Source organism: Columba livia, chromosome 7 (assembly GCF_036013475.1).
Source record: "Columba livia isolate bColLiv1 breed racing homer chromosome 7, bColLiv1.pat.W.v2, whole genome shotgun sequence".
Taxonomy (NCBI): Eukaryota; Metazoa; Chordata; class Aves; order Columbiformes; family Columbidae; genus Columba; species Columba livia.
The window spans coordinates 742501-767022 of record NC_088608.1 but is presented as its reverse complement, the minus strand read 5'-3'; the positions used below and the strand labels follow the sequence as shown (position 1 = coordinate 767022).

Sequence of the window (24522 nt, the reverse complement as noted above, 5' to 3'; positions counted from 1 at the left end):
CCACGTGTCTGACAGCAAAGGGGGGTGTGTGCAGAACCCCACGTGTCTGACAGCAAAGGGGTGTGTGCAGAACCCCATGTGTCTGACAGCAAAGTGGGGTGTGCAGAACCCCATGTGTCTGACAGCAAAGGGGGGGTGTGCAGAACCCCACGTGTCTGACAGCAAAGGGGGGTGTGTGCAGAACCCCACGTGTCTGACAGCAAAGGGGTGTGTGCAGAACCCCACGTGTCTGACAGCAAAGTGGGGTGTGCAGAACCCCATGTGTCTGACAGCAAAGGGGGGGTGTGCAGAACCCCACGTGTCTGACAGCAAAGGGGGGTGTGTGCAGAACCCCCCGTGTCTGACAGCAAAGGGGTGTGTGCAGAACCCCCCGTGTCTGACAGCAAAGGGGGGGTGTGCAGAACCCCACGTGTCTGACAGCAAAGGGGGGTGTGCAGAACCCCACACGGTGACAGCCGCTGGCGTTGGGCCGGGGGAGCGTTCCCCGGGTTGCTCTGGAATAGGAGCTGCGTTCTGCTTTCCATAGAAGCAGCAACTGTCCTGCAGCTTGTTGCTGCTCTTTGTCTTTATTTTTTGCCTAGTGCTCCCTCTAGATCCGAGATGCACGTTCTCTCGGCCCTGCGCAGGATGCCGAGGTTGGAGCTGGACCTTAGGGTCATTTTGTCCGTCCCTGACACTGCTGCGGCAGAAATGTTGATGCGTTTATGTAATGATTTGCCCGCCGCTTCTGACAGATGGTTGTTTAGCCTTGTGCGTCCTGTGTGATGGAGCATCCCCAACTTTTCCTGACATCTTGCTCAGTTGTTTTGCTGTTCTTTTCTGCAGTTTATTCTGGGCATTGTTTGCTTACTTGGGTTGGAGTTACTGTTTGTTTCTTCATCGGTGCTTTATCATCCCACTGTTTCTGTACGCTTCTTCTGAAGACTGATGGCGCTGCATCACCTGGGCTGCGTTAGAATGAGGAGTGTGGGGAGGGGAGCCGCTGCCTGCGAGGCCATTGATCCCATCTTTATAACTTTGCCCTTTTAGCTGGGAACAGATTATTTGCGCAGTGGTTCGAGATTGCACAGGCAGAATCAGAAGGACCAGACTTTACATAAACCATTTATACTAAACGCTGGGAATGCTGGCAACATAAATCAAGTACAATATCTATTACAAATTTATCACTTTATCAGTATTACCTGTTGTAGAAGGGGTCCAAACACGTGGGAAGTGAACCGTACCTCAGCAAGTTTAGTCCTCTTGTAAATTAATTATTCAGGACACAGCGAGCCTGGCCCCTTCAATGTATAGTAATTCTTTCCAGCCAGCATCCAGGACTTTAACTTCAGTGGCAATAATAAATAGGAAAAGTCTCAGGTGAAGCCGGTATTTCAAAGTAATTAATCATCTTCCCCTCATGATCCCTCTGCCTCTCTCTTGGTTTTCTTTAACGAGGGAATTTCAGTAATAAATCTTTAATGATACATGTTAAGAATCCTTCATTAATTCTTGTCTTCTTATTTCTGTTTTTTTGATGCTCTTATGTTGTACGTTGGGAAGTTAAAATGCATATGCAAGAAAGAAAACAGTTCTAGAAAGCTGATAATTTGGCACAGTCTCCAAAAGGTTGTTTCTCGGGTGCTGCGTGTTGTGTGGTACGCTTGCTAATAGGAACTGCTGATGAGTATTGCTTGGGCTGTCAAACGAATACTTAGATACAGTTACAGAACTACAGCACGACTGCACAGGAGAAGGTAAAGAAAGAAGTGGTTTGTCTGCTCCTAAATTGGAGGAGAACGAGTGCTAATTCTGGGTCTCATAACGAGCGGAGGCTGTGGCACCTGGTGCGGGGTGGGATGGCGGGGAGGCCCGTGCGGGCGCACAGCACCGCTCTCCCTGTGTCTTTAAATAATGCTCGTTAGACGCGAGCAGCCATCACGCCTATTCAATGTGACAGGGACAGATGTGACAGATCGGTTCTGACACACTTCCATAGCACAAGTCTGTGGCTGGAGGTGACTGGTGTCCTTCCCCCGGTCCCGTCCCCGCTGCAGGACAGCACAACGACGCACGGATGAACCTCGCCATCGCCCTCACTGCTGCCAGGTACGGGGCTGCCACCGCCAATTACGCTGAAGTGCTGCGCCTGCTCAAGAGGACAGACCCGGCCGGCGGGAAGGAGCGCGTCTGCGGGGTGCGCTGCAGGGACGTCCTCACAGGTGGGTCCCTCCCGGCACCCCGGGCACGCTCCCGCCCACAGAGCGGGGTGCGCCTCCCGCCCCTCGGTCCAGCTCCCTGCTGGGTGGGTGCAGTGATGCTGTGGGTCCAGCTCCCTGCTGGCTGGGTGCAGTGATGCTGTGGGTCCAGAATCCTGCTGGGTGGGTGCAGTGATGCTGTGGGTCCAGCACCCTGCTGGGTGGGTGCAGTGATGCTGTGGGTCCAGCACCCTGCTGGGTGGGTGCAGTGATGCTGTGGGTCCAGCTCCCTGCTGGGTGGGTGCAGTGATGCTGTGGGTCCAGCTCCCTGCTGGGTGGGTGCAGTGATGCTGTGGGTCCAGCATCCTGCTGGGTGGGTGCAGTGATGCTGTGGGTCCAGAACCCTGCTGGGTGGGTGCAGTGATGCTGTGGGTCCAGCACCCTGCTCGATGGGTGGGAGTGATGCCCATGGGTCCATGTCCCTGCTTGGTGGGTGCAGTGATGCTGTGGGTCCAGCTCCCTGCTCGATGGGTGCAGTGATGCTGTGGGTCCAGCACCCTGCTCAATGGGTGGGAGTGATGCCCATGGGTCCAGCACCCTGCTCAGTGGGTGCAGTGACGCTGTGAGTCCAGCACCCTGCTCGATGGGTGGGAGTGATGCCCGTGGGTCCATGTCCCTGCTTGGTGGGTGCACTGATGCTGTGGGTCCAGCACCCTGTTCGATGGGTGGGAGTGATGCCCATGGGTCCATGTCCCTGCTCGATGGGTGCAGTGATGCTGTGGGTCCAGCACCCTGCTCGGTGGGTGCAGTGATGCTGTGGGTCCAGCACCCTGCTCGATGGGTGCAGTGATGCCGTGGGTCCAGCACCCTGCTTAGTGGGTGCAGTGATGCCCATGGGTCCAGCACCCTGCTGGGTGCGTGCAGTGATGCCGTGGGTCCAGCACCCTGCTCAATGGGTGCAGTGACGCTGTGGGTCCAGCACCCTGTTCGATGGGTGGGAGTGAATGCCCATGGGTCCACGTCCCTGCTCGGTGGGTGCAGTGATGCTGTGGGTCCAGCTCCCTGCTCGGTGGGTGCAGTGATGCTGTGGGTCCAGCTCCCTGCTCGGTGGGTGCAGTGATGCTGTGGGTCCAGCTCCCTGCTCGGTAGGCGGGAGCGCTGACTTTCCGCAGTGGCCCCCTGTGCCGCGGCTGCCCAGGGAGCAGAGCGCTGGAGGAGAGAGTTCTCTCTGCTAAAGAAACACCGAGGCGCTGAACGGAGGGAGGAGCGGGGAGCGCTGCCGGTGCTAAACATCAATGAACCGAGAAAGGAGCCATCTTCCCGGCGCGCGGCGGCATACCATTAGTGTCAATCAGCTTTAACTTCTGTCAGCTTTTTCACTCAAATCCTAGTGTTTTGGCAGAGTAGACTAAGCTTTACATCCAAACCCTTCTGTCAAGCAAAGATGATATTGTAAAATGCTACGTGCAGTAATAACCCCATTTACCAAGTCTATGGGTTGAGACTGAAATCTCTCTTGTTTGAGAGGCAGATTTCAGCTGAACTTGTACCCGCTCCACCTTCCTCTGCCGTTACAGATAAGGTTGAATTTTACTGTAAAACATTTTCTTTCAAATCTGGTGTTACATGAAAACTTTGCTAATTTTCAAAACCCATTCCAGCCGTTCAGTTCAGACAAGCACGATATACTTTACAGTAGGTTAAGTTCATAGACAGATTAATAATAGAGAGTGTCAGTGAGCAGGAAAACAAATGGTGTATGTGATTGATGCTGTTTTCTTTCACAGGGCAGGAATTTGATGTCAAAGCCAAATGTGTTATCAATGCTACGGGACCTTTCACAGACTCGGTGCGCAAAATGGATGATCAGGAGGTGCCCAACATCTGTCAGCCCAGCGCGGGCGTGCACATTGTCATGCCTGGTTATTACAGGTAACGACACTCAAAGCCTAGGCCATTTGTAACCATCTACCCATGGACGGAATAAATAAGCTTGCAGAGATGCGTTTGTGGGTTTTATGGTAGTTTTGAATGCACAATTTAAATTTATTTATTTTTAAGAGGATTCTGGCACCGTGCCGATGAGAAGAACAATTCCGTATCTTCAGAAAAGACTGAAGTCTTGTAGTTCTTAGTTAAAACTCACCAAGGCAGAACTGCTGGGGAGGCAGCAGGGCGTTCAGGCAGAGCCTTTACAACGGGCTTGCGAAAGGTGCCTTTTTGTAACCAGCAGCTTGAGTGGAGCGTGCTGACGGGTTATTCACCTCCCTTGAGGAGACACGCACAGAAAACCTTGCAGAGGGGCTGCCGCCTTCACACGGAAACGCTTCTCCTGTTAGGTGTCCAGCTCTGCAGTGACTGCCGCGCTACGACTCCGCTCGCGGTGAATACAATGGGTGGGCAACACGAGAAGGGGTTCAGAGCGCCAGGGCGGGATCGCGGTGCTGCCGTACCCCCGCGGGGCCCGCGGCAGCTGCGACGCCGCGCTCTCCTTATTTGCTGCTGCAAAACCAAGTCCCCTTCTCCCACATAAGCCCTGTCAGCTGAAGCTCAAATATTACCTTTGTTCCTGCAGTCATTAGCATCCTAATGGAAATTCCCGTTCCTAGGCTGCTCCCGGTTCTGTCGGTGCAGAGCACTTGCAGTGATACCTTCTGTATCTTCACCGCACTCCTCTGTGAATAGAAATTCACATTTCCAGTGTGTAACATGTTGTTTTTGCCAGAGCTGTCCCAGTAGGACATGACAATACACTGTAGAATTAAGGCATTTCTGGCCTTGTATAAAATCCCTCTTGCAATCTGTTCTTCTTTTGGTGTCTTTCCACGTGTAAAATGGAAAAATGACCCGAGAGCTGCTTTAAAGCACCAGCACCGTGGAGAAACGGGCTGTAATCCTGGTTTCCCGTGTCCTACGAGAAGCACGCGTGCGATTGACTGTACGGCCCTACGGCAAAAACACGGGAGGTTCTAAAACTTCGAGTCACTTGGGAAAATCAAAGCAGAAGGTGGCTCCATGCACCAGGGCTCTTATTTATGTATTGTGTGATAACCTAATAATTTTAATTGGAAAAGCAGAGAATTCTCATTCTGCGTGTTCCCTGGCGTGTGTCAGCGGGTGGGCCTGACTTCTCGTGTGAAATCGTGTCTGCCCGCACGGCGGAACCGCGCCGGGTTCCCTCGCTCGCGGCTCAGCCCGGGAGCTGCCCGGCGTGAACACGCCCCAGGTGTGTATTCCAACCCGTACCAGGTCTCCCGGTGCCACGGGCTGCTCCTGACAAGCAGACATTGTTTCACTGCATCCACCTGCCCTGGGGAAAATGTTTTGCAGAATTTTGGCCCAGACTCGCGGAAATGAAGATTTTATAACAGGTGGAGGTTTCAGGGTATAAACACAGCTAAGATTTTGTAAAACTAATGTTAACATAATGCATTCATCTCCCATGGGCTTCTTACTCATTTATGTTCTTCATTAATAGTCCCAGTATTCCTGCGCTCATTAGTTCTATTTTCAGGGCTATTCTAGGAGCTGCAGTTCGCCCCTGTCCCTCCCTATGGTTGAAGTCTATTCTCTGCTAAAGCACAGGGGTTTGGGCTCCTTTTGTTGGGACAGGCTTCCTGCCCCAAACGTGCCCATGAGTCCAAGAGGTTTTACCCACCCCTTCTGACAAATTTCTGATGTTTTCTGCCTTTTTTTTAGTTATTATTTTAAATTTCCTCTGTGCTCTGCATTCCAGATTCCAGGTGAACTGTGCTGGTGACCCTCAGTTCTGCCCGGAAAGTCACACATTTGCTCTTGAGCTGCATGTGTCGGTGCTTTGGTCAGACGCCTCGGAGTCCCGTCACAGCCAGTATTTGAGCGCTAGGATGCTCGTTTTTGATGGGAACGCTTTAATTTGAATTTGTTTTGGTGGCTTTTCAATTATTTCTATAAGATGGCACAAACATAGCAATAGGAGATTGAGAGGGAGCTTCCCAGGACAGCCGGTAGTCATTAATTCAGTAAATTAATTGGCACATGGAAAACTGTTCCATCCTTTCTTATTGTTTGCTGTGTAATCTAATTGAAAACACTTCAGTCCATAGGTGGTGTGGTGAAACTGAGCTTTAAGTCGTTACTTCTTTCTCTTCCTCATTTTGAATAGGTTTTATGAAATCACATTAAAAAAAAATCATACTTTTGAGAGAACGTCTAAAGTTTTCTGAATATTCTGATACCATATATTAAATCTCTGGTTTCCTCTGCCTCTAAATCAATAGCTTTTTCATTTTCAAAAGTAATCATTTGTCTGACGTGATTTACCTTTCACAAATCTGTGTTGACTTCCCCTATTAAATTGTACTTCTCCGACTGTAGGCTTAAGCTGTCTATAAATATCATCTAAAAAATGTTCTAATATACATGCTATATATGAAATTTTCAGCTTCTCTTCTAGCCTTTCCAGATATTGAAAACTTCCCTTCCACGAGCAGTTTAGGCTTCCTGAAAATGAAATATTCAGTGGTTCAGCTTGTGGCTCTCTTAAATAGGTAATTTGCATCCAACAGGTCTTTGTCTGCGTGCAGCTGATTGTGTTGGTATCTGAGGCCGTTGAGTCGTTCCGCTCTGGTCCTTGTTCCCAGCTCGGTCCCCGCTCCGCAGCCGCGGGTCCTGCAGCGTCAGTGCTCTGCTCCAGAAGGGCTGTTCGCTCCAAAGTGTTGGCAGCAGCTTTTTGTTTTCCAAAGTATAAGCAGAGCTATTTAATAAGTGATAACTGGTTCTGCACACATGGGTATATGTTTTGTTTTGTTTTTCCTACATTATACTGGGAAACATTTATACATAAGTTAAAATTCCCTGTACAAAGAACTAACGCTTTTCTCCGTTTGGCTGTATCATTCTGCTTCTAGGACTGGCATAAATAAATTTAAAAAACCGTCTCTGGATACTAGCATGCAGTTAGTTGGTGTAGGTCGCTGTGGAGGTGGTGTATTTTGCCTTTTTTCCCTCAAAAGGCAGCTCCCGGTTCGGGAACGCTGCGGTGGGAGCTGGGAGCACTTGGAACGTATCTCCTGGTGGAACCCTCGGGGGCCTGTGGGCGTTTGTGCCGCGGCTGCCGCGCCGGGGACGTTTTCAGTGTCCCGGCCATTCTTACCATTTCAATCCTGCTCTTCTCTTGCTTTTGCTACTTTTTCTTCCCACTATTAACCCTCGGCCCTTTCTGTGAGCACAGGTTGTAGAAGTAATCGAGATTTCTTATGTCTTTACCCTGTTTGGGGCACAGGTAATTGATAACTTGGGTCAATAATATTTCAAGTTTAATTTTTCTTCTTAGCTACTTAGATGCCTCAAAGCAGAACTAAGGTTCTTATTTCTTCCATCTTAATGTGCATTCTGTTTGAGCCTTTTCCTTTGTGCCATAATATAAGTTATTGTCTGTTTTCTGATTAAAAGCAGTTGTTCGTTCCATGATGAGTTTCAGGCAATCACTGTTTTAAAATTTCCAAATGTGTGCATTTGAAATTCCAACGGGCAAGATTTCCAAGAGCAAATGGAGATGTGAGATGCCAGAGGCCTGGTTGCTCCATTTAAGGTTGTGTTCTGCTAGCTCGCTTAGGAACTAAACTCTAACAATATCTGAGCATCACATTTGAGGGTGTTATTTCTGTAAACTTCTGGCGCTACCTTTTGAAGTCAGGTCACGGCCATGGGTGAGATCTCAGATTTATTATTATTATTATTATTATTATTATTATTTTTGAGTCATTTGACCTAAGAACAAAGGTGCGGTGCCGTTACTTTATCTGGGGTCCAAGGTGTGCAGGAGCAGAATCCGGGCGCTGCCCGAGCTCTTTGACCCCCGTCCCCTCTGTATTGCAGCCCTGACCACATGGGCCTGCTGGACCCGGCCACCAGCGACGGGCGCGTCATCTTCTTCCTGCCCTGGGAGAAGATGACGATCGCGGGGACCACGGACAGCCCGACCGACGTCACCTCCCACCCCATCCCCACCGAGGAGGACATCAACTTCATTCTGAACGAAGTGCGCAACTACCTGAGCGTGGACGTGGAAGGTAACGCTGCCCGGGAGGGTGCCGGTGGGTCTGTGCGGCTGGAGCAAACGCTTCTCGCTTGGGTTTTTTGTGCCTGGTAACGGTGGTTCTGGTGCACCTGGCTGTTTTTAGCCTGGTGGGACAGAAGTGTCATCTCAATCTATGCATCAGAGAGATAAAACAGTGTTTTTCCCAGCTACGCCTGCTCTACTTGGACTATTTAGATGGAAACTGTTTGCTGTCTGCATGTTGAGATTTCACACGCCTCTCCCCGGCTGGCACTGACTGTCCCGCTCGCAGCCAGGTCACCCTGCTCACCTCAGGGCAGCGGCAGCATTAACATTGCGCAGAGCTGGGCCAGTTCATCCTGTTATGCTTAAATAACTCACCTGCTGTTCTTAAAGAAAGCTTTTCTGACTTTTCCCATGTCTTTGTTTTCATTTCCGATTCTCTAGGCACACTATTCTTAGAATGCACTTTTTCCTGATACGGTAAATATCGAATAGTTTCAGTGTTCAGTGGGAGAGGAAAGTGTAATGGGCAAAAAGGAGAATGTATAAAAAGTTCCCTTCCGGAGCTGAGAGCAGGTTCACTGTAAGACGCTGCCCTGCTCTGACTGGGCTGGCGTAAAGGAGAGAGGCTTCTTTCCTTCAGAGCCCTGGGGTTTTGGTTTGGTTTAAATTATTCTGTAAAAGCGTTTGTACTTCTGCATTTCTGCCGTAGCAGCAGCATTAAAGCCGATGTGAAAGCACTCGGGCAGGAGCAGTGCGGCACCCTCAGGGTCAGGAAAACTCGCTGTCCGGGGGCTGGAAGTGCTGGAGCGCTTCTTTCCGAAGTGGATAACTGATGGCTCTGTATCACACAGAATTTGAAGAGGTCTCCAGGAAATGTCCCTTCAAGCTTCCTGAGCAGAAGTCGATGTGAATAAGTGTGGTAGGGCAGACAGGTACCTGCTAGAGTTAAGACGGTGAACAAGACAGATTTTGCGAGGCACATTACGGAGTGTTTAATTCTCCCGAGTGAAGCCTACCTGGGCGCACGCTGTTTTTCACATGTGCAATTAGCAGTGTTTATAGATTGCTTGTTATTGAATTAACAACTGTGCTGCCCATATCAACGCGCTGCAGACCTGCCTTTTTGCTGCCAGAGACAGTGCCAGGGTTATCAACTTACACAGGCTTGGATGTGTTCCAACTGTTTAATTATAGTGTCACGCATGCTGCTTTTTCTAGTTTCATTAGTTTATAAACGTAATATGGTATCTTATTTCTGTGATTAACACTTCATTTTGGCAGGTTAAACATGCTGGCAGAGCACCATTGATTTCTGAAATCTATTTTGTGTTCTTTGGGGATATTTTTACACCCCGTTACTGATTTTCAATTATCATTTATTTGTAAGTTGTATTAAAAAAAAAAAAACAATGTTCCGAGGACTTCAGCAAAAAGTAAATCAGTCAGTTTTTCTATTGCGAATTTAATAAGCAGCAAACTTAATTTCATTAAATTCTCTATGGGTGTTATACATTGAAAAGAAAAACAAAAAGTGACTTTCAGAGGCCAGGGTGTTTTCCTACCGCTGTTAAGGGCTTTTGTGACTACTCGGTGCCTTCAGCTTTTCTTCCTTGAAGTCTGCTGAGAAATCAGCGCTGGCACGAGGGATGTGCTTGTAACCGGACAGGAGGCAGAGGTGAGGGATGTGCTTGTAACCGGACAGGAGGCAGAGGTGAGGGATGTGCTTGTAACCGGACAGGGGGCAGAGGTGAGGGATGTGCTTGTAATGGGACAGGAGGCAGAGGTGAGGGATGTGCTTGTAACCGGACGGGGCAGAGGTGAGGGATGTGCTTGTAACCGGACAGGGGGCAGAGGTGAGGGATGTGCTTGTAACCGGACAGGGGGCAGAGGTGAGGGATGTGCTTGTAATGGGACAGGAGGCAGAGGTGAGGGATGTGCTTGTAACCGGACGGGGCAGAGGTGAGGGATGTGCTTGTAACCGGACAGGGGGCAGAGGTGAGGGATGTGCTTGTAACCGGACAGGGGGCAGAGGTGAGGGATGTGCTTGTAACGGGACAGGGGGCAGAGGTGAGGGATGTGCTTGTAACCGGACAGGAGGCAGAGGTGAGGGATGTGCTTGTAACGGGACAGGAGGCAGAGGTGAGGGATGTGCTTGTAACCGGACGGGGCAGAGGTGAGGGATGTGCTTGTAACCGGACGGGGCAGAGGTGAGGGATGTGCTTGTAACCGGACAGGAGGCAGAGGTGAGGGATGTGCTTGTAACCGGACAGGGGGCAGAGGTGAGGGATGTGCTTGTAACCGGACGGGGCAGAGGTGAGGGGTGTGCTTGTAACGGGACAGGGGGCAGAGGTGAGGGATGTGCTTGTAACGGGACAGGAGGCAGAGGTGAGGGATGTGCTTGTAACCGGACAGGGGGCAGAGGTGAGGGATGTGCTTGTAACCGGACGGGGCAGAGGTGAGGGATGTGCTTGTAACCGGACAGGAGGCAGAGGTGAGGGATGTGCTTGTAACCGGACAGGAGGCAGAGGTGAGGGATGTGCTTGTAACCGGACAGGAGGCAGAGGTGAGGGATGTGCTTGTAACCGGACAGGAGGCAGAGGTGAGGGATGTGCTTGTAACGGGACAGGAGGCAGAGGTGAGGGATGTGCTTGTAACCGGACAGGAGGCAGAGGTGAGGGATGTGCTTGTAACCGGACAGGGGGCAGAGGTGAGGGATGTGCTTGTAACCGGACAGGGGGCAGAGGTGAGGGATGTGCTTGTAACCGGACGGGGCAGAGGTGAGGGATGTGCTTGTAACCGGACAGGAGGCAGAGGTGAGGGATGTGCTTGTAACCGGACGGGGCAGAGGTGAGGGATGTGCTTGTAACCGGACAGGAGGCAGAGGTGAGGGATGTGCTTGTAACGGGACAGGGGGCAGAGGTGAGGGGTGTGCTTGTAACCGGACAGGAGGCAGAGGTGAGGGATGTGCTTGTAACGGGACAGGAGGCAGAGGTGAGGGATGTGCTTGTAACCGGACAGGAGGCAGAGGTGAGGGATGTGCTTGTAACGGGACAGGGGGCAGAGGTGAGGGATGTGCTTGTAACGGGACAGGAGGCAGAGGTGAGGGGTGTGCTTGTAACCGGACAGGGGGCAGAGGTGAGGGATGTGCTTGTAACCGGACAGGAGGCAGAGGTGAGGGATGTGCTTGTAACCGGACAGGGGGCAGAGGTGAGGGATGTGCTTGTAACGGGACAGGGGGCAGAGGTGAGGGATGTGCTTGTAACGGGACAGGAGGCAGAGGTGAGGGATGTGCTTGTAACGGGACAGGAGGCAGAGGTGAGGGATGTGCTTGTAACCGGACAGGAGGCAGAGGTGAGGGATGTGCTTGTAACCGGACAGGAGGCAGAGGTGAGGGATGTGCTTGTAACCGGACGGGGCAGAGGTGAGGGGTGTGCTTGTAACCGGACAGGAGGCAGAGGTGAGGGATGTGCTTGTAACCGGACAGGAGGCAGAGGTGCGGGATGTGCTTGTAACGGGACAGGAGGCAGAGGTGAGGGATGTGCTTGTAACGGGACAGGGGGCAGAGGTGAGGGATGTGCTTGTAACCGGACAGGGGGCAGAGGAGCAGCACAAGGAAGAAATAAGTAAATGGCCGTTTAGCGAGGTTTCTGGTGGGTGGGACAGTGTTCTGGAGGAGGAGCCGTTGGTGTGAGATGCCTGGGCCCTTTTGGGTTGTGTGCTGTACTGAACGCTGGTGCGAGTTTGGGGATATGCCACAGCTCACCACGGCCCTGCCATAACCTGCCTCCTGGTGCATGTGCACTTCTGATGAGATACAGGTCGCTTGTCAACAGGAAAACCTGGATAAGTAACCTACAAGTTAGAGAGAAGCTTTGAAGTCCTGAAAGCAAAGGTTATGCTCATGTGGAACAGACTTTATTTCAGTTTCTAAAGTAAGAAATGTCCTGTCAGCACAAGCAAAGAAGGAGACCTGGTGCTGGGCTGTGTGTACTTTGGTTTTGGTAGGGTTTGGGTTTTTTTGGGGGGTTTTGGGGTTTTTTGAGGTGATGAGTGAGGGACAGCTGTTGGTGGCTCAGTTCCCAGGTATCTCTATCGTGTTGGAGTTTTAACAGGTGTGAAAAATGAACCCCTCTGCCTTTGTTTTGGGCTGGAGAGTGTTACTGATCCCAGTCCCGGCAGTGCTGCCCAGCTTATCCCGTCACTTTGGAGAATCTTCTCCCGCTTTTGGGTTGCTCAGCAAGCGTGGTGTGCTGTGGTCCTTGTTTCAGAGCCAGTACCTGCTGGGAGGCAACACCACGAAGGCCATGGGTGGGATGGGGGTAAACACCAGCAGTTCTGGTTCACTCTGCTGGTCTTTGCTCCGGACAGTGAGAAGAGGAGACGTGTTGGCAGCGTGGAGCGGCATTCGTCCTCTGGTCACAGACCCCAACTCCAAAGACACGCAGTCGATATCCCGGAATCACGTTGTCACCATTAGCGACAGTGGCCTTGTCACCATAGCAGGTACTTTACGTTCTCTTACAGTACAGCTGCTTTGGGCTTCCCCGGTGTCTTTTATTCAGAACGTTTCCCATTGCAAAACAATCCTTCGTGTTCCTACAACTAGATAATGATCTGTCAGTGGTAGCATGACTGGCTTGTTGGAGCAAGTCTAGCAAGAATAATGCGATATATACAATATCTACAGTACATACCAACTGGGCATTGCGCTCGCCCTCCCCAAACCAAGAGGTGCGCGTGTGGTTGCAGGTGGGAAGTGGACGACGTACCGCGCCATGGCGCAGGACGCGCTGGACGCGGCGGTGCAGGCGCACAGCCTGCGGGCCGGCTCCAGCAGGACCATCAGCCTGCAGCTCGAGGGGGCCGAGGACTGGAGCCCCACGCTCTACATCCGGCTGGTCCAGGACTACGGACTCGAAAGTGAGGTGAGTGGTGGTTTCTCTTGGTGCTCAGGTGTTTCTGCACTGGAGGGTTTTGTTTCCCCACTAGATCAAGTGGCAGCATAGCTCGTGCAAAGCTCTGAGCCTGATAAGAGCTTATTATCTGGCTGGGGCAAAGACCGTTTTAATAATAATGAATTCTAGTAACTGTTCTTCTTTTCTTCCCTTTTCCCTTCCTGCCAGTCTTGACTGTTTCCTGCTGTCAAAGGGTATGGCATGCTGGGGTCTGTCTTCCTTTGAGCCCAACAAAATCTCTGCCTAAGTTGTGATCCCAGTGTAGCCGAAGAGCTGGAGCATCGCTCCTCACAGTCACACTGACACCTACAGTGGTGTCAGTGCTGGTCTGACCCAGTCACAGCCCAGGTAGTTTCCACCCACACGATCGAAATCCAGTACCCTGCTCAGCCTATTTGTTATTGGTGAGAAGAGAATTGACAAGAAGAACATGTGTATATTGAATTTGTTTTCAATATTGAAATATTGAATTTGTTTTCAACTCCACAGGTGGCTCAGCATCTGGCTTCGACGTATGGTGACAAGGCTTACGAGGTGGCCAAAATAGCCCAAGTTACAGGGAAGAGATGGCCTATTGTCGGAAAACGGCTGGTATCTGAATTTCCTTATATTGAAGCTGAGGTATGTGGAAAAACTACATAATATTCTTCGATTCTTCTCTTGGGATAAGCAGGTTCTAGCGCAGGTTGGTCTCGCTCTGTAAAACAGCTCTATAAGCCCTTTCCTTTGGTGGGGTCTGGATGTTGCTTCTGTTCTATTTTTTCCCCTTCACCAGACTATGCATTATTTTTATGTAAAAACATACAAGTATTAATATATTTATATATGATTAAATATCTTAATTGTACAAGGTATAGCTTTTTATTTCACGTGTACAGATTTGATTCCAGATAAATTTTATGAAACGTTCCAAGGCAAAGGGAGCTTTTCAGAGCCTTCTCTCGGTTGGGTGGGAACTGGCAGCAGAACAGTGGCTTTGTGGCGTGGTTTGCGGTGCGCGGCGCGCCGTGGGGCGGCGCCCGCCTGCTGGCTCAGCCGCGTCCCCGCTGTTGCCGCAGGTGGTGTATGGCGTCAGGGAGTACGCCCGCACGGCCGTGGACATGATTTCCCGGCGCACTCGCCTGGCCTTTCTGAACGTGCAGGCTGCGGAGGAGGCCCTGCCGAGGATCGTGGATATCATGGGCAAGGAACTTAACTGGAGCGAGCAGAAAAAAAAGGTACCAAGGGCCTTTTTTGTCCGAAACTGTTTTGTTTTTCTGAAGTAGGTGCCATGTTAACGATCTAAATTAGTTGAATAGGAAACTTGAAGTGATGCTTTCTTCCTGAGAGAATGATTCACTTGGCGTGTTTCTTTATAAAGACTTCATCAAGTAGCTGTGAAATGAGCTGGTGTTGGCTGGAGGTGTGGGGAAGGTGAAGATCTGTGTCCTCCTGTTCCCCAGGTTTAAAAATTAAAGCAGACTTGGCATTACTACCCCACTCCTGTTCAAATATTTTGGTTACTGACACTTTTCAAGGGATCTGCCTCAGAAAAGGGGGATCTTGTGATCGCTGTCACTCATTCTGTGTGCCGTGTCCCTGGAAGGGAGCGGACCCTGCGTTCCTGTTCAGGAGCCAAACGCACAACCCGTTCAAACACAGAACCAGGGCCTGCAGGCTCTTCCGTGCTGGTGCCTCCGTGGCAGGGGCTGTGTCGCTCGCAGACCCGCGGCTGGTGTCCCCCGGCTGGAGGAACAGCTCTGCTCTGCGGTACTTCTTGTACGTCTCGTGCTTATCGCTAACTAAAAATCTGGCAGACCTTGCACTGAACTTTGAAAAGAAAACTGGTTTAAAGCATAAAGAACCTGCCTGGTGTTGAGCCTCCTGATTTTCTGTGGATTTTGGACAGTGCGGTGAAACTCGGTGCTAAGACGTGGGCTGTGAGGTAAACGACATTTTGCGGGCCCAGCCTGCGAGTGCCGTTCTTCGTGAGAGGTGGATGTGCCGTGTGTGACCGAAGGCGTGCTGGGGTGCCAGGAGCACTTACGCTGCCATTAAGAGTCTTTACTAGACTTGATATCTCTTCAAGACTTCAAAGTGCCTAAGCCCAGCTTATTTTTAAATACTTTTCAGCTATCATCTGCTTAATTTTTTGGACCTCAGCTAAATTCTAGTGAAGTGGAAGAAGCTAATAAATACTACATTAAAAATAATTGTGTAAGAACTTGCTGTTCCTCAGATATACAGTTTTCTCCTTTCTTTTTTTTTTGTTGTAGGAAGAACTTGAAGCTGCTAAAAAATTTCTCTATTATGAAATGGGCTACAAAGTAAAAACGGATCAATTAACAGACAGCTCTGAAATCAGCCTCCTGCCTTCGGATATTGAAAGGTGAGTAAAGTAAGAGAGTTCTGCTGCTGCTCGCAATTAATACCCGTCGCTCTCCTGAGTGCAGTTTTTCCCACTGCTCATCCTTGTCTTGCAGGTACGAGAAGCGATTCCACATGTTTGACAAGGACAAGAAAGGCTTTATTACTATACTGGATGTGCAGCGTGTCTTGGAGGTAACGTTTCCTTGTGTTTAGTTTCCCTTTTAAGCCTCTTATCTGAATTTCAGAGAAATAGTGCTGAACAGTCCGGCTGACACAGTTGTGCTTTTTGTTGTCTAGAGCATCGGTGTGCAAATTGCTGAGAATACTCTTCATGAGATTCTAAATGAAGTGGATCTGAACAAAAACGGGCAGGTGGAGCTCAATGAGTTTTTACAGGTGGGTGTTTCTTTGTCACAAGAGCAGCCATAACTTCAGTGAAAAAGGCATAGGGGTTCATTTTTGTCCCCCTTTGCTGAAGGGCTGGGCTGGGGACGAGGTGAGCGGTGCCTGAGTAGATGCTGTAGTGACGGGAGAGGTGACACGCAAAGCCATCCTCAAGCAACTTTGAAATTCAAGGACTTTTTACAGTAAGACCCAAAGAACAGGTCCAGTTTACAAAGTATACCACAGACCTGAGCTTGGCTTTTTTTTAGTACAGAAATGCTATTTGGACACATTCAAAATGACACAATTGTCCATTGGAAGCTGCAGGGCACAGTTACGCACACTGGCATTTATCTGGGCCTCTTAAGTGACTGATAGTTTCCAAACTATTTTGAATATTTTCAAGAATGAGCTTGTGATTAACGCACACCCAGTCCATGTAATCCCATTTTAACTCCTGGGTTGGCTGACGTTTTCTCAGTCTGTATGTGAAACAGTGACCACCTGCTTTTTGCAGGGCTTTCAAGCAGAATTCCGGGTGCTGTTGGGGCTCCCGTTGGGTGTGCGGTTTGCCAGCTGTGCTTCTGAGGAGCCTTTCCTGGCGTGGTGTGTGGAGTGACTGCCGCGGCCGTCCCGCCCGCTGGCAATGATGGATGCCGAACATGAGAGAAATTAATGCTGGGGATTTTGGTCAATGTCAGCCCTTTCTTCACTGTGTCAAGTTAAACAAACAAGATCAAGGCAGAGGAAATGGTAATTGTCTCTCTCGAGATGAGCTGTAGATAAGAGCAGCGTTGTTGAATCTAAATGCAGGAAATTTTCACAGGTTGTGTCCAGCATTAGAAAAAAGGACTATTTATTGGCCTAAAATGCAGCAATTTAGCTAGCTAGCTGAAATGTGCTTGGGGAACGGGGGGACAGCCCAAACAGACCACGGGGCAGAAAGACAAAACAGTTTGTGCTCAAATGTAAGAGAACGTCCAGCTGTGTTTCTGGCTGTGGAACGGGGTCACCCGACAGCCCTCCGCATTAAACTGCCATTAACTGGGGGCGGGGAACCCACCATTTACTCTCAGGGCCGTGTTGAACTATAATTTGGTTCATTTGGATACACTGTGGTTAAGAAGTTGAAACGACGAGTGATTATACCTTCTGTGGATGTTTTTGGTGGCTTTCTGGGGTTTTTTGCTTTACTGTGCTAACAGTCTCATTAGGACTTGCCTGCCCCAAGTCTTAGTGCCTGTGAAATACAGGAGGCAAGTTTTGGTATAGTTCACTGTTAGTTGTGTAAAACTGGTTCCTGGCTTCTCCCGTACGTTTCCCGGTGCAATGTGAATATTGCCCGGTGGCGCTTGGTGCTCAGCGCCCGAGGCTGACCAGCTAGCAGGAGGTTGCCATGGAAGGAACAAAATACATTGAATGCTTAATTTATTTTTTGTTAATGGATCTTTTAAGTCAGTTCCCAATACTTTTGTGTTTGCTTTCTGAAAACTTTCAGGTAATTGCATTTTAGGGCAGAATGCTTGTGGAAAGCCGTGTGCAAATATTTGTGGACGTTTATATTAGAGCACAGGGCAGCGTTGTGCCGGATGGGGAGTGGAGCGGTGCCAAGTGCTGCCGTTTGGCTCGCATTGCCAGGGCAGCTCAGATACCGGTGTGGAGAGCGCGGGGAGGATTTTCCAGCAGGATTTGTGTGTTTAGGACCTGTTTAGGGCGCTTCCCCTCCTGGGTGCTCCTGCCGGCTTTGGCGGGGTTCGTAACACATTTGCATAGGTCCAGCCGCAGGTATTATTAATAGACTTACCTATGGAAGGGAAGAGATCTGAAGGATTCTTAGCACTTGATGGGAGTAAGAAATTGCATTTTCTAAGTGCTGATTGCTTTCCATAGTAGTCTTTGACAAGCTGACTGCATGTAATTTCAAGTCTAATGCTCCCTTTATCCATGGGATAAAGCAGAATTAACTAAAATCTTAGCACCAGTGTGTGTTCGTTAAGATAGAGCTGAGTCCAGTTTCAAGGACTTAAAGGCAAATTAGTTTTAAAAGTCTATAAAGGAATTTGGATTTGAAGGAATTGTGGAAGTCAAGTGTGCCGTCTCTACAGAGGAGGGCAGAGGGAACGGCCCGGGCAGTGGCACGTCGGGAATGGTGTTGTGCCCTTAGTTACGTCTTGTGGATAGCAAACAAATTTAAAAAATTAAAAAAAAAAAAAAGAAAAAAGTCACCCCATGAAATCAATGGGTTCTCCTGCATCCTTAAGTGTCCCTGAAGAAACCCTGCTGTTGGTGGGTGCCCGCACAGTTGCTTCCAAAGGGATCGCATTTGGTACTTCTACCACCCATTCCTTGCCAAAAGCTCCGCTGGTAACGCCGGAAAATGTCAATGAGCTTTGAGGTGAGTCTTTGAAAAGCCGCACACCAGTTTTGCTTTACATGGAAGGATCAGTTCTGTGTGTTCAGTAATCACTTTGTCCGAGGGCCAGCAGCTCCGGGGGCCGTGTCCCCTCGTGCAGCGGAGCTGGTGGCACCGACCGCCCCGGGGTGTCTCTCGCGGCTCTCTGTGGTGTCCCCCTAACGGCTGCTCTGTCCTGTGTCGCAGCTGATGAGCGCCATCCAGAAGGGCCACGTGTCGGGCAGCCGGCTGGCGGTGCTGATGAAGACGGCGGAGGAGAACCTGCGGCAGCGGGTGCTGATCTCGGTGGACCGCAGCGGCGGGGGGCTCTGAGCCCGCCCGGCCGCCGCCGCGCAGGAACATTCCAGTGCTGCTCGTCCTCCTGCTTGCGGCAGGCGGCCGGGGGCTGCCCGTCGGTGTAGCTCCACAAAAACACAGCTGTTTTCGTTAGTCATGGTTTTCTGCGCAGCTCTTAATACTCCAGTATGTGGCCTTTGGGGTTGGGTATTCTTTAGCTCTAGGAGTTGGTGAACAAGAGTTCGGGAGTACAGTCTGGGAAGATGTGTGTGCACGCACAAGCACACGTATTGCCTTGTTCATTAACTTTTATATTGCCTTGACCTTCGGAAAAAACCACCTGTGCTCAGAAAGTGAATCCTGTCTGTAAGTGCATTGCATTGGGTTTTGCAAATATGTGTTTATTGTTTAAACGCTGTCAATCCGTTCTCTTCAACACAGAGCGGGGAGGGGACGCTGATGTCCTGGGCTGGGGATGGTATCGCAGGAAGAGCAGAAGCAGCACTTGCCGAGGTGGTGATGATGGGGCAGAGCCATCAGAACCTTTGGTAGCTGTCTGGCTTTGCTCTTTCGTTGGCTGTTATTTCAGTGGTACCTGTGCTTGGCCAGACAGAAATACCAGCGGTATGAAGCTGGAAGACTACAAGACATTTTGATTAATCACCCAGGCTGATGATTTAGTTAAGAGCTAGGGGACAGCTTTCCGTTCTCCCATATTAATAGAAATAAGCTTCCCTCAATAAACAGCATTGTCCAGTAGGTGCTGGTTTATGCCGTAAGCACTTCATAGTGTTTCCAGTTTCGGACAAACACTGTTGTGCAGAACACAGCAGTTTTTGTTGGCGTAAGTCTTAATTATGTATTTTAAAAATTCTCAGACACAAAGTGAAACAGTGAAATTTGGTTTGCGTTCCGCTAAGTTTTATAGAAAAGAGAAAGGGCTATTTTTCAGCAGATTAATAGAAAAGCCAACCAAACTAGGACCACTTACTGGAGCTGCTTTCACCAACGCGGCTCTTGGCCTTTCTGCGGTGAGACCGGCCGGGCCGGCATCGGCTGGGAGATCCCGGCTCTGTAGAGCGAGGAAGGGAGAACATCGGAATTGGTTTATTGATGAATTTGTCATTCTGTTCTATCCTTTGGGCATAAAATACCAATTTACAAATCAAAACCAAGCTTCAGTTCCAGGGTGTCACAATTTCTACTTGTGTAAAATGCATTTTAACTGATGTCACCACTTTCACTAATGGAAAATAACAGCACAGTGATGAAGAGCAGAGATTACTTTAGTATTTTAAAGGGGAAAATGATTACATACACAAGATGGGGATGGTGAGGAGCGTTAGTGTGGACCGTTGCAAGTACAGGTGAGGTGTCCTTTAAACAAAATAAATCAGGTGTTCAAAACCAGTAGACTATAAAATCCTGGCAGGCCTTGCTTGAAATTCAGTAAATGGTTGTATTTCTGTCAGTCCAAACAACCGGTAAAATCTGGAAGGAAGGGGACGGTCTTGGGTAAAACGCTTTCCAGCTGGTTTTTGCATGTTAATGTTTGTTGTGGGCGGCTTTGTACCCAAGCGCAGGTGTTGGTGAGGGGCCCTGTGTTAACGAGGCGCAGGCTGTGAGCCGGGCTTACCCGTGTTAACGAGGCGCAGGCTGTGAGCCGGGCTTACCCGTGTTAATGAGGCGCAGGCTGTGAGCCCGGCTTACCTGTGTTAACGAGGCTCAGAGGGTTCCTGGACCAAGGGCTCTGGTCCTGTGCTCCTGGAAACTTTGCTGTTTGGAATACGTTCCAGCAATTCAGGTAAAGTGTAAATGTTTGACCCAGCCCCTTGCTTGCAAACCCTTTCCAAATGGGAGCACAGAAGCAGGTTTCACATGTGCGGCAGGGCTGGGGAAATGGACGCACAGTGCACAGGTTGCTCCGGTTCAGTGAGCAAGGGAAGAGGGAAGGGCTTAAGTTTCTATTATTAACAATAATTTAAGAAAAAGAAAGTAACGAGACCTTTTCCAGGCCACGGAAAGACAAACGCTTACTATATTTAACATCTGTTGTGTGGTTTAAAGAAACATTCTGCGGTCCCGTATAAGCGGCACTGTTAAGGATGAACAGCACAGGTCTACCTGTAGCGCCAGCGTGTGCTTCCTCCCGCGCGGTGCTCCCGGTGCCGTGTCGCAGGCGGGCGGGGACCTGGGGGCTTCCCGGTCTGAGTTTGCTGTGTCCCAGGCTCTTTGCTGCCGCGCTCCCCTGCGCTGTGTGCGGCGCAGCGAGGTCTTGTCCTTGTGCCGTGGGAGAACTGCATGTGTTGCTGAAACAGCGACGTGTGTACGTGAAGATCTACAAGTATTTATTTATCCCCTCACGTTTGTGTTCGGGAATGCTGGCTTTGTGTTGGCTTGTGATTTTTTTTCCCTTTAAATGTTCTGTAGAAAGAGTTGCAAACGTCCCTGTCTGGCATCGTTCTGATCCCGGGTGGAAAATAAACAGTGATTTGTCTTTTTATTTCTCTTTTCTTTCTTTTTGAGGTGGGAGCTGGATTTCTGGTGGGGTTGGTTACTTGGTGTTTTCAGTGGGCTGCCCGGGGCGGTGTGCGCGTACGTGCAGCGTGTCCATCCCTAGGCGTGGGTCAATACGCGTGTGTCTGTGCACACAGCCGCTCGCTCTGCATGTCTTACATGTGCCACCTGGGTATTTCGTTAGGTTGCTGTTCTGGGCTGAACTCTTACATACTGTGTTTGAGGCTGGGTTGTCATTTTTATAACTGTCTTGGTGTTTTACTGCCGTTATTTATTACTTTTGATATACAGAATGAGCCGCATGCATTTATAGAGCAATAAGAGGATGTATTTAATGTGCCTTGTTTTTAACTGAGTAAGAACTGAAAGCATGAATCAATAAAAGTGATTACAAACGGTCCCTGTGCTGGCAGTTTGTTGTGGCAGTCACAAAAATAACTTTGATTAGCCTCGGAAAAGTTGATTTTTAAAGGACAAACGTTCAGATGGACGCTCGGTAAACATGACGTAGTTTTGTCCCTGCTTTCCCGTTTTAGCTCAGAATTTTGCACTTGCCGGTTTAAAAGCGAAAGTGAGGAGTTAATTTGGCGCTCGGCATTCCCGGGGTGGGGGCTCGGCAATCACAGCCCAGCCACACGGGTCCCTCTGCACACTGATGAATTCTGTCATCACCAAAATCAATAGGAATGAACGGAAGAGATTTCATAATCCATTTTGATCATTTTACATGTCAAGTTAGTCCGGGGTTGCCGTGTGTTGATAAATGTTCTGGCAGAAAAAAAATGCTATATATTTTCATTGTCAGTAAATCAGTAAAGCTGTTATCAGTTTTAACGCAATTTTTATAATCTCCATATTATTTTATAGGTTTTAATTTACACTTGTAATAGGGATATTCCAGCAGGGCGATGCAGCTGTGCTGAGCACGGGGGTTGTGTACGTGCAGCCAGAACAGCTCCCCCAGAAACACCAGGACCGATGCCTCCGCAGTCATGACAAACGTTATGAATTTTATGGAACCCGTGGCGTGTGAGTAACGTGTCAGGGAACGATTGCTGCGCATCTTTGTCCCAAAGATGGTGCGGCACTGGGGCTGCCGGGGGAGATGGAGGCAGTTGGCTGCGGAGCGGAGCCGGGGCTGTCGGCGGAGTTCCCCCGCGTTCCCTGGCCTTGCACCCCCTCAATGCTCCAAAATCCACATTTATTGCAACTTGTGTTCACTTGCACCCTGCAGCCCGTTTCACAAATATGATACGGAATATCATAGCAACATTAATATTTAAGCGTTGATGCCTGAGCTGGGTGTTTCCCGTGTCAGATACAAACTGATTGCATCTGTTGAGCGGAGAAAACCATCTTCAGTGGGGCTGAATCCTCGCTGCTCAGTAAGTGTCGCTTCTCCTCGCTGAAAACCAGGGGGTTGGGGCGCATGGGTGTGTTCAGCCCGAGGTTTTAGCCCCGGTGTGTGGTTGCCGGTGCCCCCGCTCCCGTCCTCCCGCCGAAGGTGCCGCTGGTGCGGCCACACGGGTCCTCTGCCCCCGCTCCCTTTGCAGAGAGAGGCAGAGATGACATTCTGCTCCCCTGAGCAAGCCGCCAGCCTGCTCAGCCTTTTTCACTACAGTCTCATGCAGGCACTGTCACGTATGAGAGGTTACCCAGTCAGATGTGAGCAGGGGGACCGGTATTTTGGGAAGTTTTAACTGTAAATGTAACTGAGTGTGATGCTCAGCACATGCCAGCATCGGCCACTGTGCTTTGTCTGCCCCCCCGAAGCGCTGCAGCCCGAGAGCGGCGGCTGCGGCTCCAGAGGCTGGGGCTGCGCTCGAACTTCCCCGTGTTGGCAGGTGAGGCTGTTTCTGTTCCCTGGCGCTGGGGTTCGGGGGTATCGGTGGTGTCTGAAGCGGGCGCTGCCGCGCTGACCCGCAGCTCGCCAGCCGGGTCCTGCTGGCCCAAGCACCAGTGGCCGTTTGTCCAAGTGATCCGTTTGTCCAAGCGATCCGTTTGTCCAGGCGCTGCGGACGCGCCGAGGGGGATCCGCAGCGCTGGCACGGGCGGGAGGAGCCGGGGGGGCGCGGGGGTTCGCAGGTCCCTCACAAAGGCGGCGCACGCAGCACCGCGCTGCCTGCAATTCCCTCTCCTGCTGGATTCCCCGCTCACTTTATTCTACTGAAGTGCATAGATTCATTTTTTTATTATTATTATTATTATTACTATTTTTCTATATCTACAATTAACTGATTTGCAAATTCTTTTCTATGCAAGCTGAGCTTTTCCTGTCCAAGTCAAGAAGCTGTAAATCTTAGATCTATTCAACTGACAGTGAAATATATTTCATTTTTCCCCATGAATCATTTGCCATCCTTATTGCAGAAAAATGGCTAAATTATGGTGTACCGTGTTTTCATAAATTACTGCTTTTCTCCTCTGCCCCCCCCAGTTTGTCCTGTAATTTGCTGGGGAGGGATGTGCATGTGGGAACCGGCCCAGCTCGGTGAACAGGGCTTGTTTCTCGCCAAATTCTCCGAAGATCTGACTAATCTCTATTGCAGAACAATTAATACATCTTCCTTATGAATCAGAAACAGATAAATGCTACCCAAGTTATTTTGACTTGGTGCTGTGAGGAGATGATCCAGGTAAATTGTGACGGCTCCGCGGGAAGGAGGAAGCACTAACTCGGACTGCTGGGTTTTGATTTCATTTCCCAGGCAGCAGTTCCTTTGGATCCCTGTTCCCCTGCACCAGAAGCTCGTAATGCACAGACACATAGGGATTTGTGAGTTTAGGAATGTAGAGGATTCCTCCCCTAAAAACCTAGACCTTGCAAGGCATTGCTTGAAAAATCTTGGCTACAATATTTTATTTGAAATCTTAGAAAGAAATGTGTATTTCTTACACTCCAGGTTCAGCTCGGTAGCTGATCTTGGTGAGTGGCTGAAGCAGCTCGTTGCATGCAGCGAAGAGGCTGTTTGATCTGCCGTCTACTCCTGTCGGGTTCTTCCTGATTTAAATAAAAAAATACAGATTTAAAAATGTTCATCACGGTAAGCTGCTAAATTGTTTTCAAAATTGGCCATTCTTTAAATGGAGCTTATCCAGCTATGTCAGTATTTCAGGTTTCACTGAACCATTAAATAAAAACCCGAGACAAAACGCCTTTGAAAAGGGTTAATTAGTTTTAATATTGATTTATTCCGTATAGGGCAGTAATAGACTAGAACGTTTATTTCTGTTTTGGATCATTAAAATCAGTCTTTGGGTCTTGAACAATTTGTTTCTAATAAACAAATCTCTAAAAATATATATATGTAATTATTTAGCATAATGGGTGTGATTTTAAAAAAAAAGAAAACCCGAGGAGATGTGGGTGTTTGTGGGTGTTTGTGGGTGTTTGTGGGTGTT

General features: G+C 49.6%; 1 protein-coding gene across 5 annotated transcripts in view; it reads left to right on the top strand.

Moving 5' to 3' along the window:
* The window catches only part of GPD2 (glycerol-3-phosphate dehydrogenase 2), a 54846-nt gene extending 33327 nt beyond the window's left edge, over positions 1–21519 (top strand). For 4 of the 5 annotated variants that reach the window (XM_065070132.1, XM_065070135.1, XM_065070134.1 and 1 more), the window contains exons 7-17: positions 2040–2204; positions 3968–4112; positions 8040–8233; positions 12595–12729; positions 12976–13151; positions 13671–13802; positions 14240–14398; positions 15437–15549; positions 15644–15722; positions 15828–15926; positions 18514–21519. In XM_065070132.1, coding sequence (XP_064926204.1) covers positions 2040–2204; positions 3968–4112; positions 8040–8233; positions 12595–12729; positions 12976–13151; positions 13671–13802; positions 14240–14398; positions 15437–15549; positions 15644–15722; positions 15828–15926; positions 18514–18639 — 1523 coding nt within the window. In that variant the 3' untranslated portion in view covers positions 18640–21519. Of the gene's footprint in view, positions 1–2039; positions 2205–3967; positions 4113–8039; positions 8234–12594; positions 12730–12975; positions 13152–13670; positions 13803–14239; positions 14399–15434; positions 15550–15643; positions 15723–15827; positions 15927–18513 lie in introns of those variants that run through there. The other variant, XR_010473933.1, reaches the window with a different exon arrangement.
* The last annotated feature ends 3003 nt before the right edge of the window (positions 21520–24522 follow it).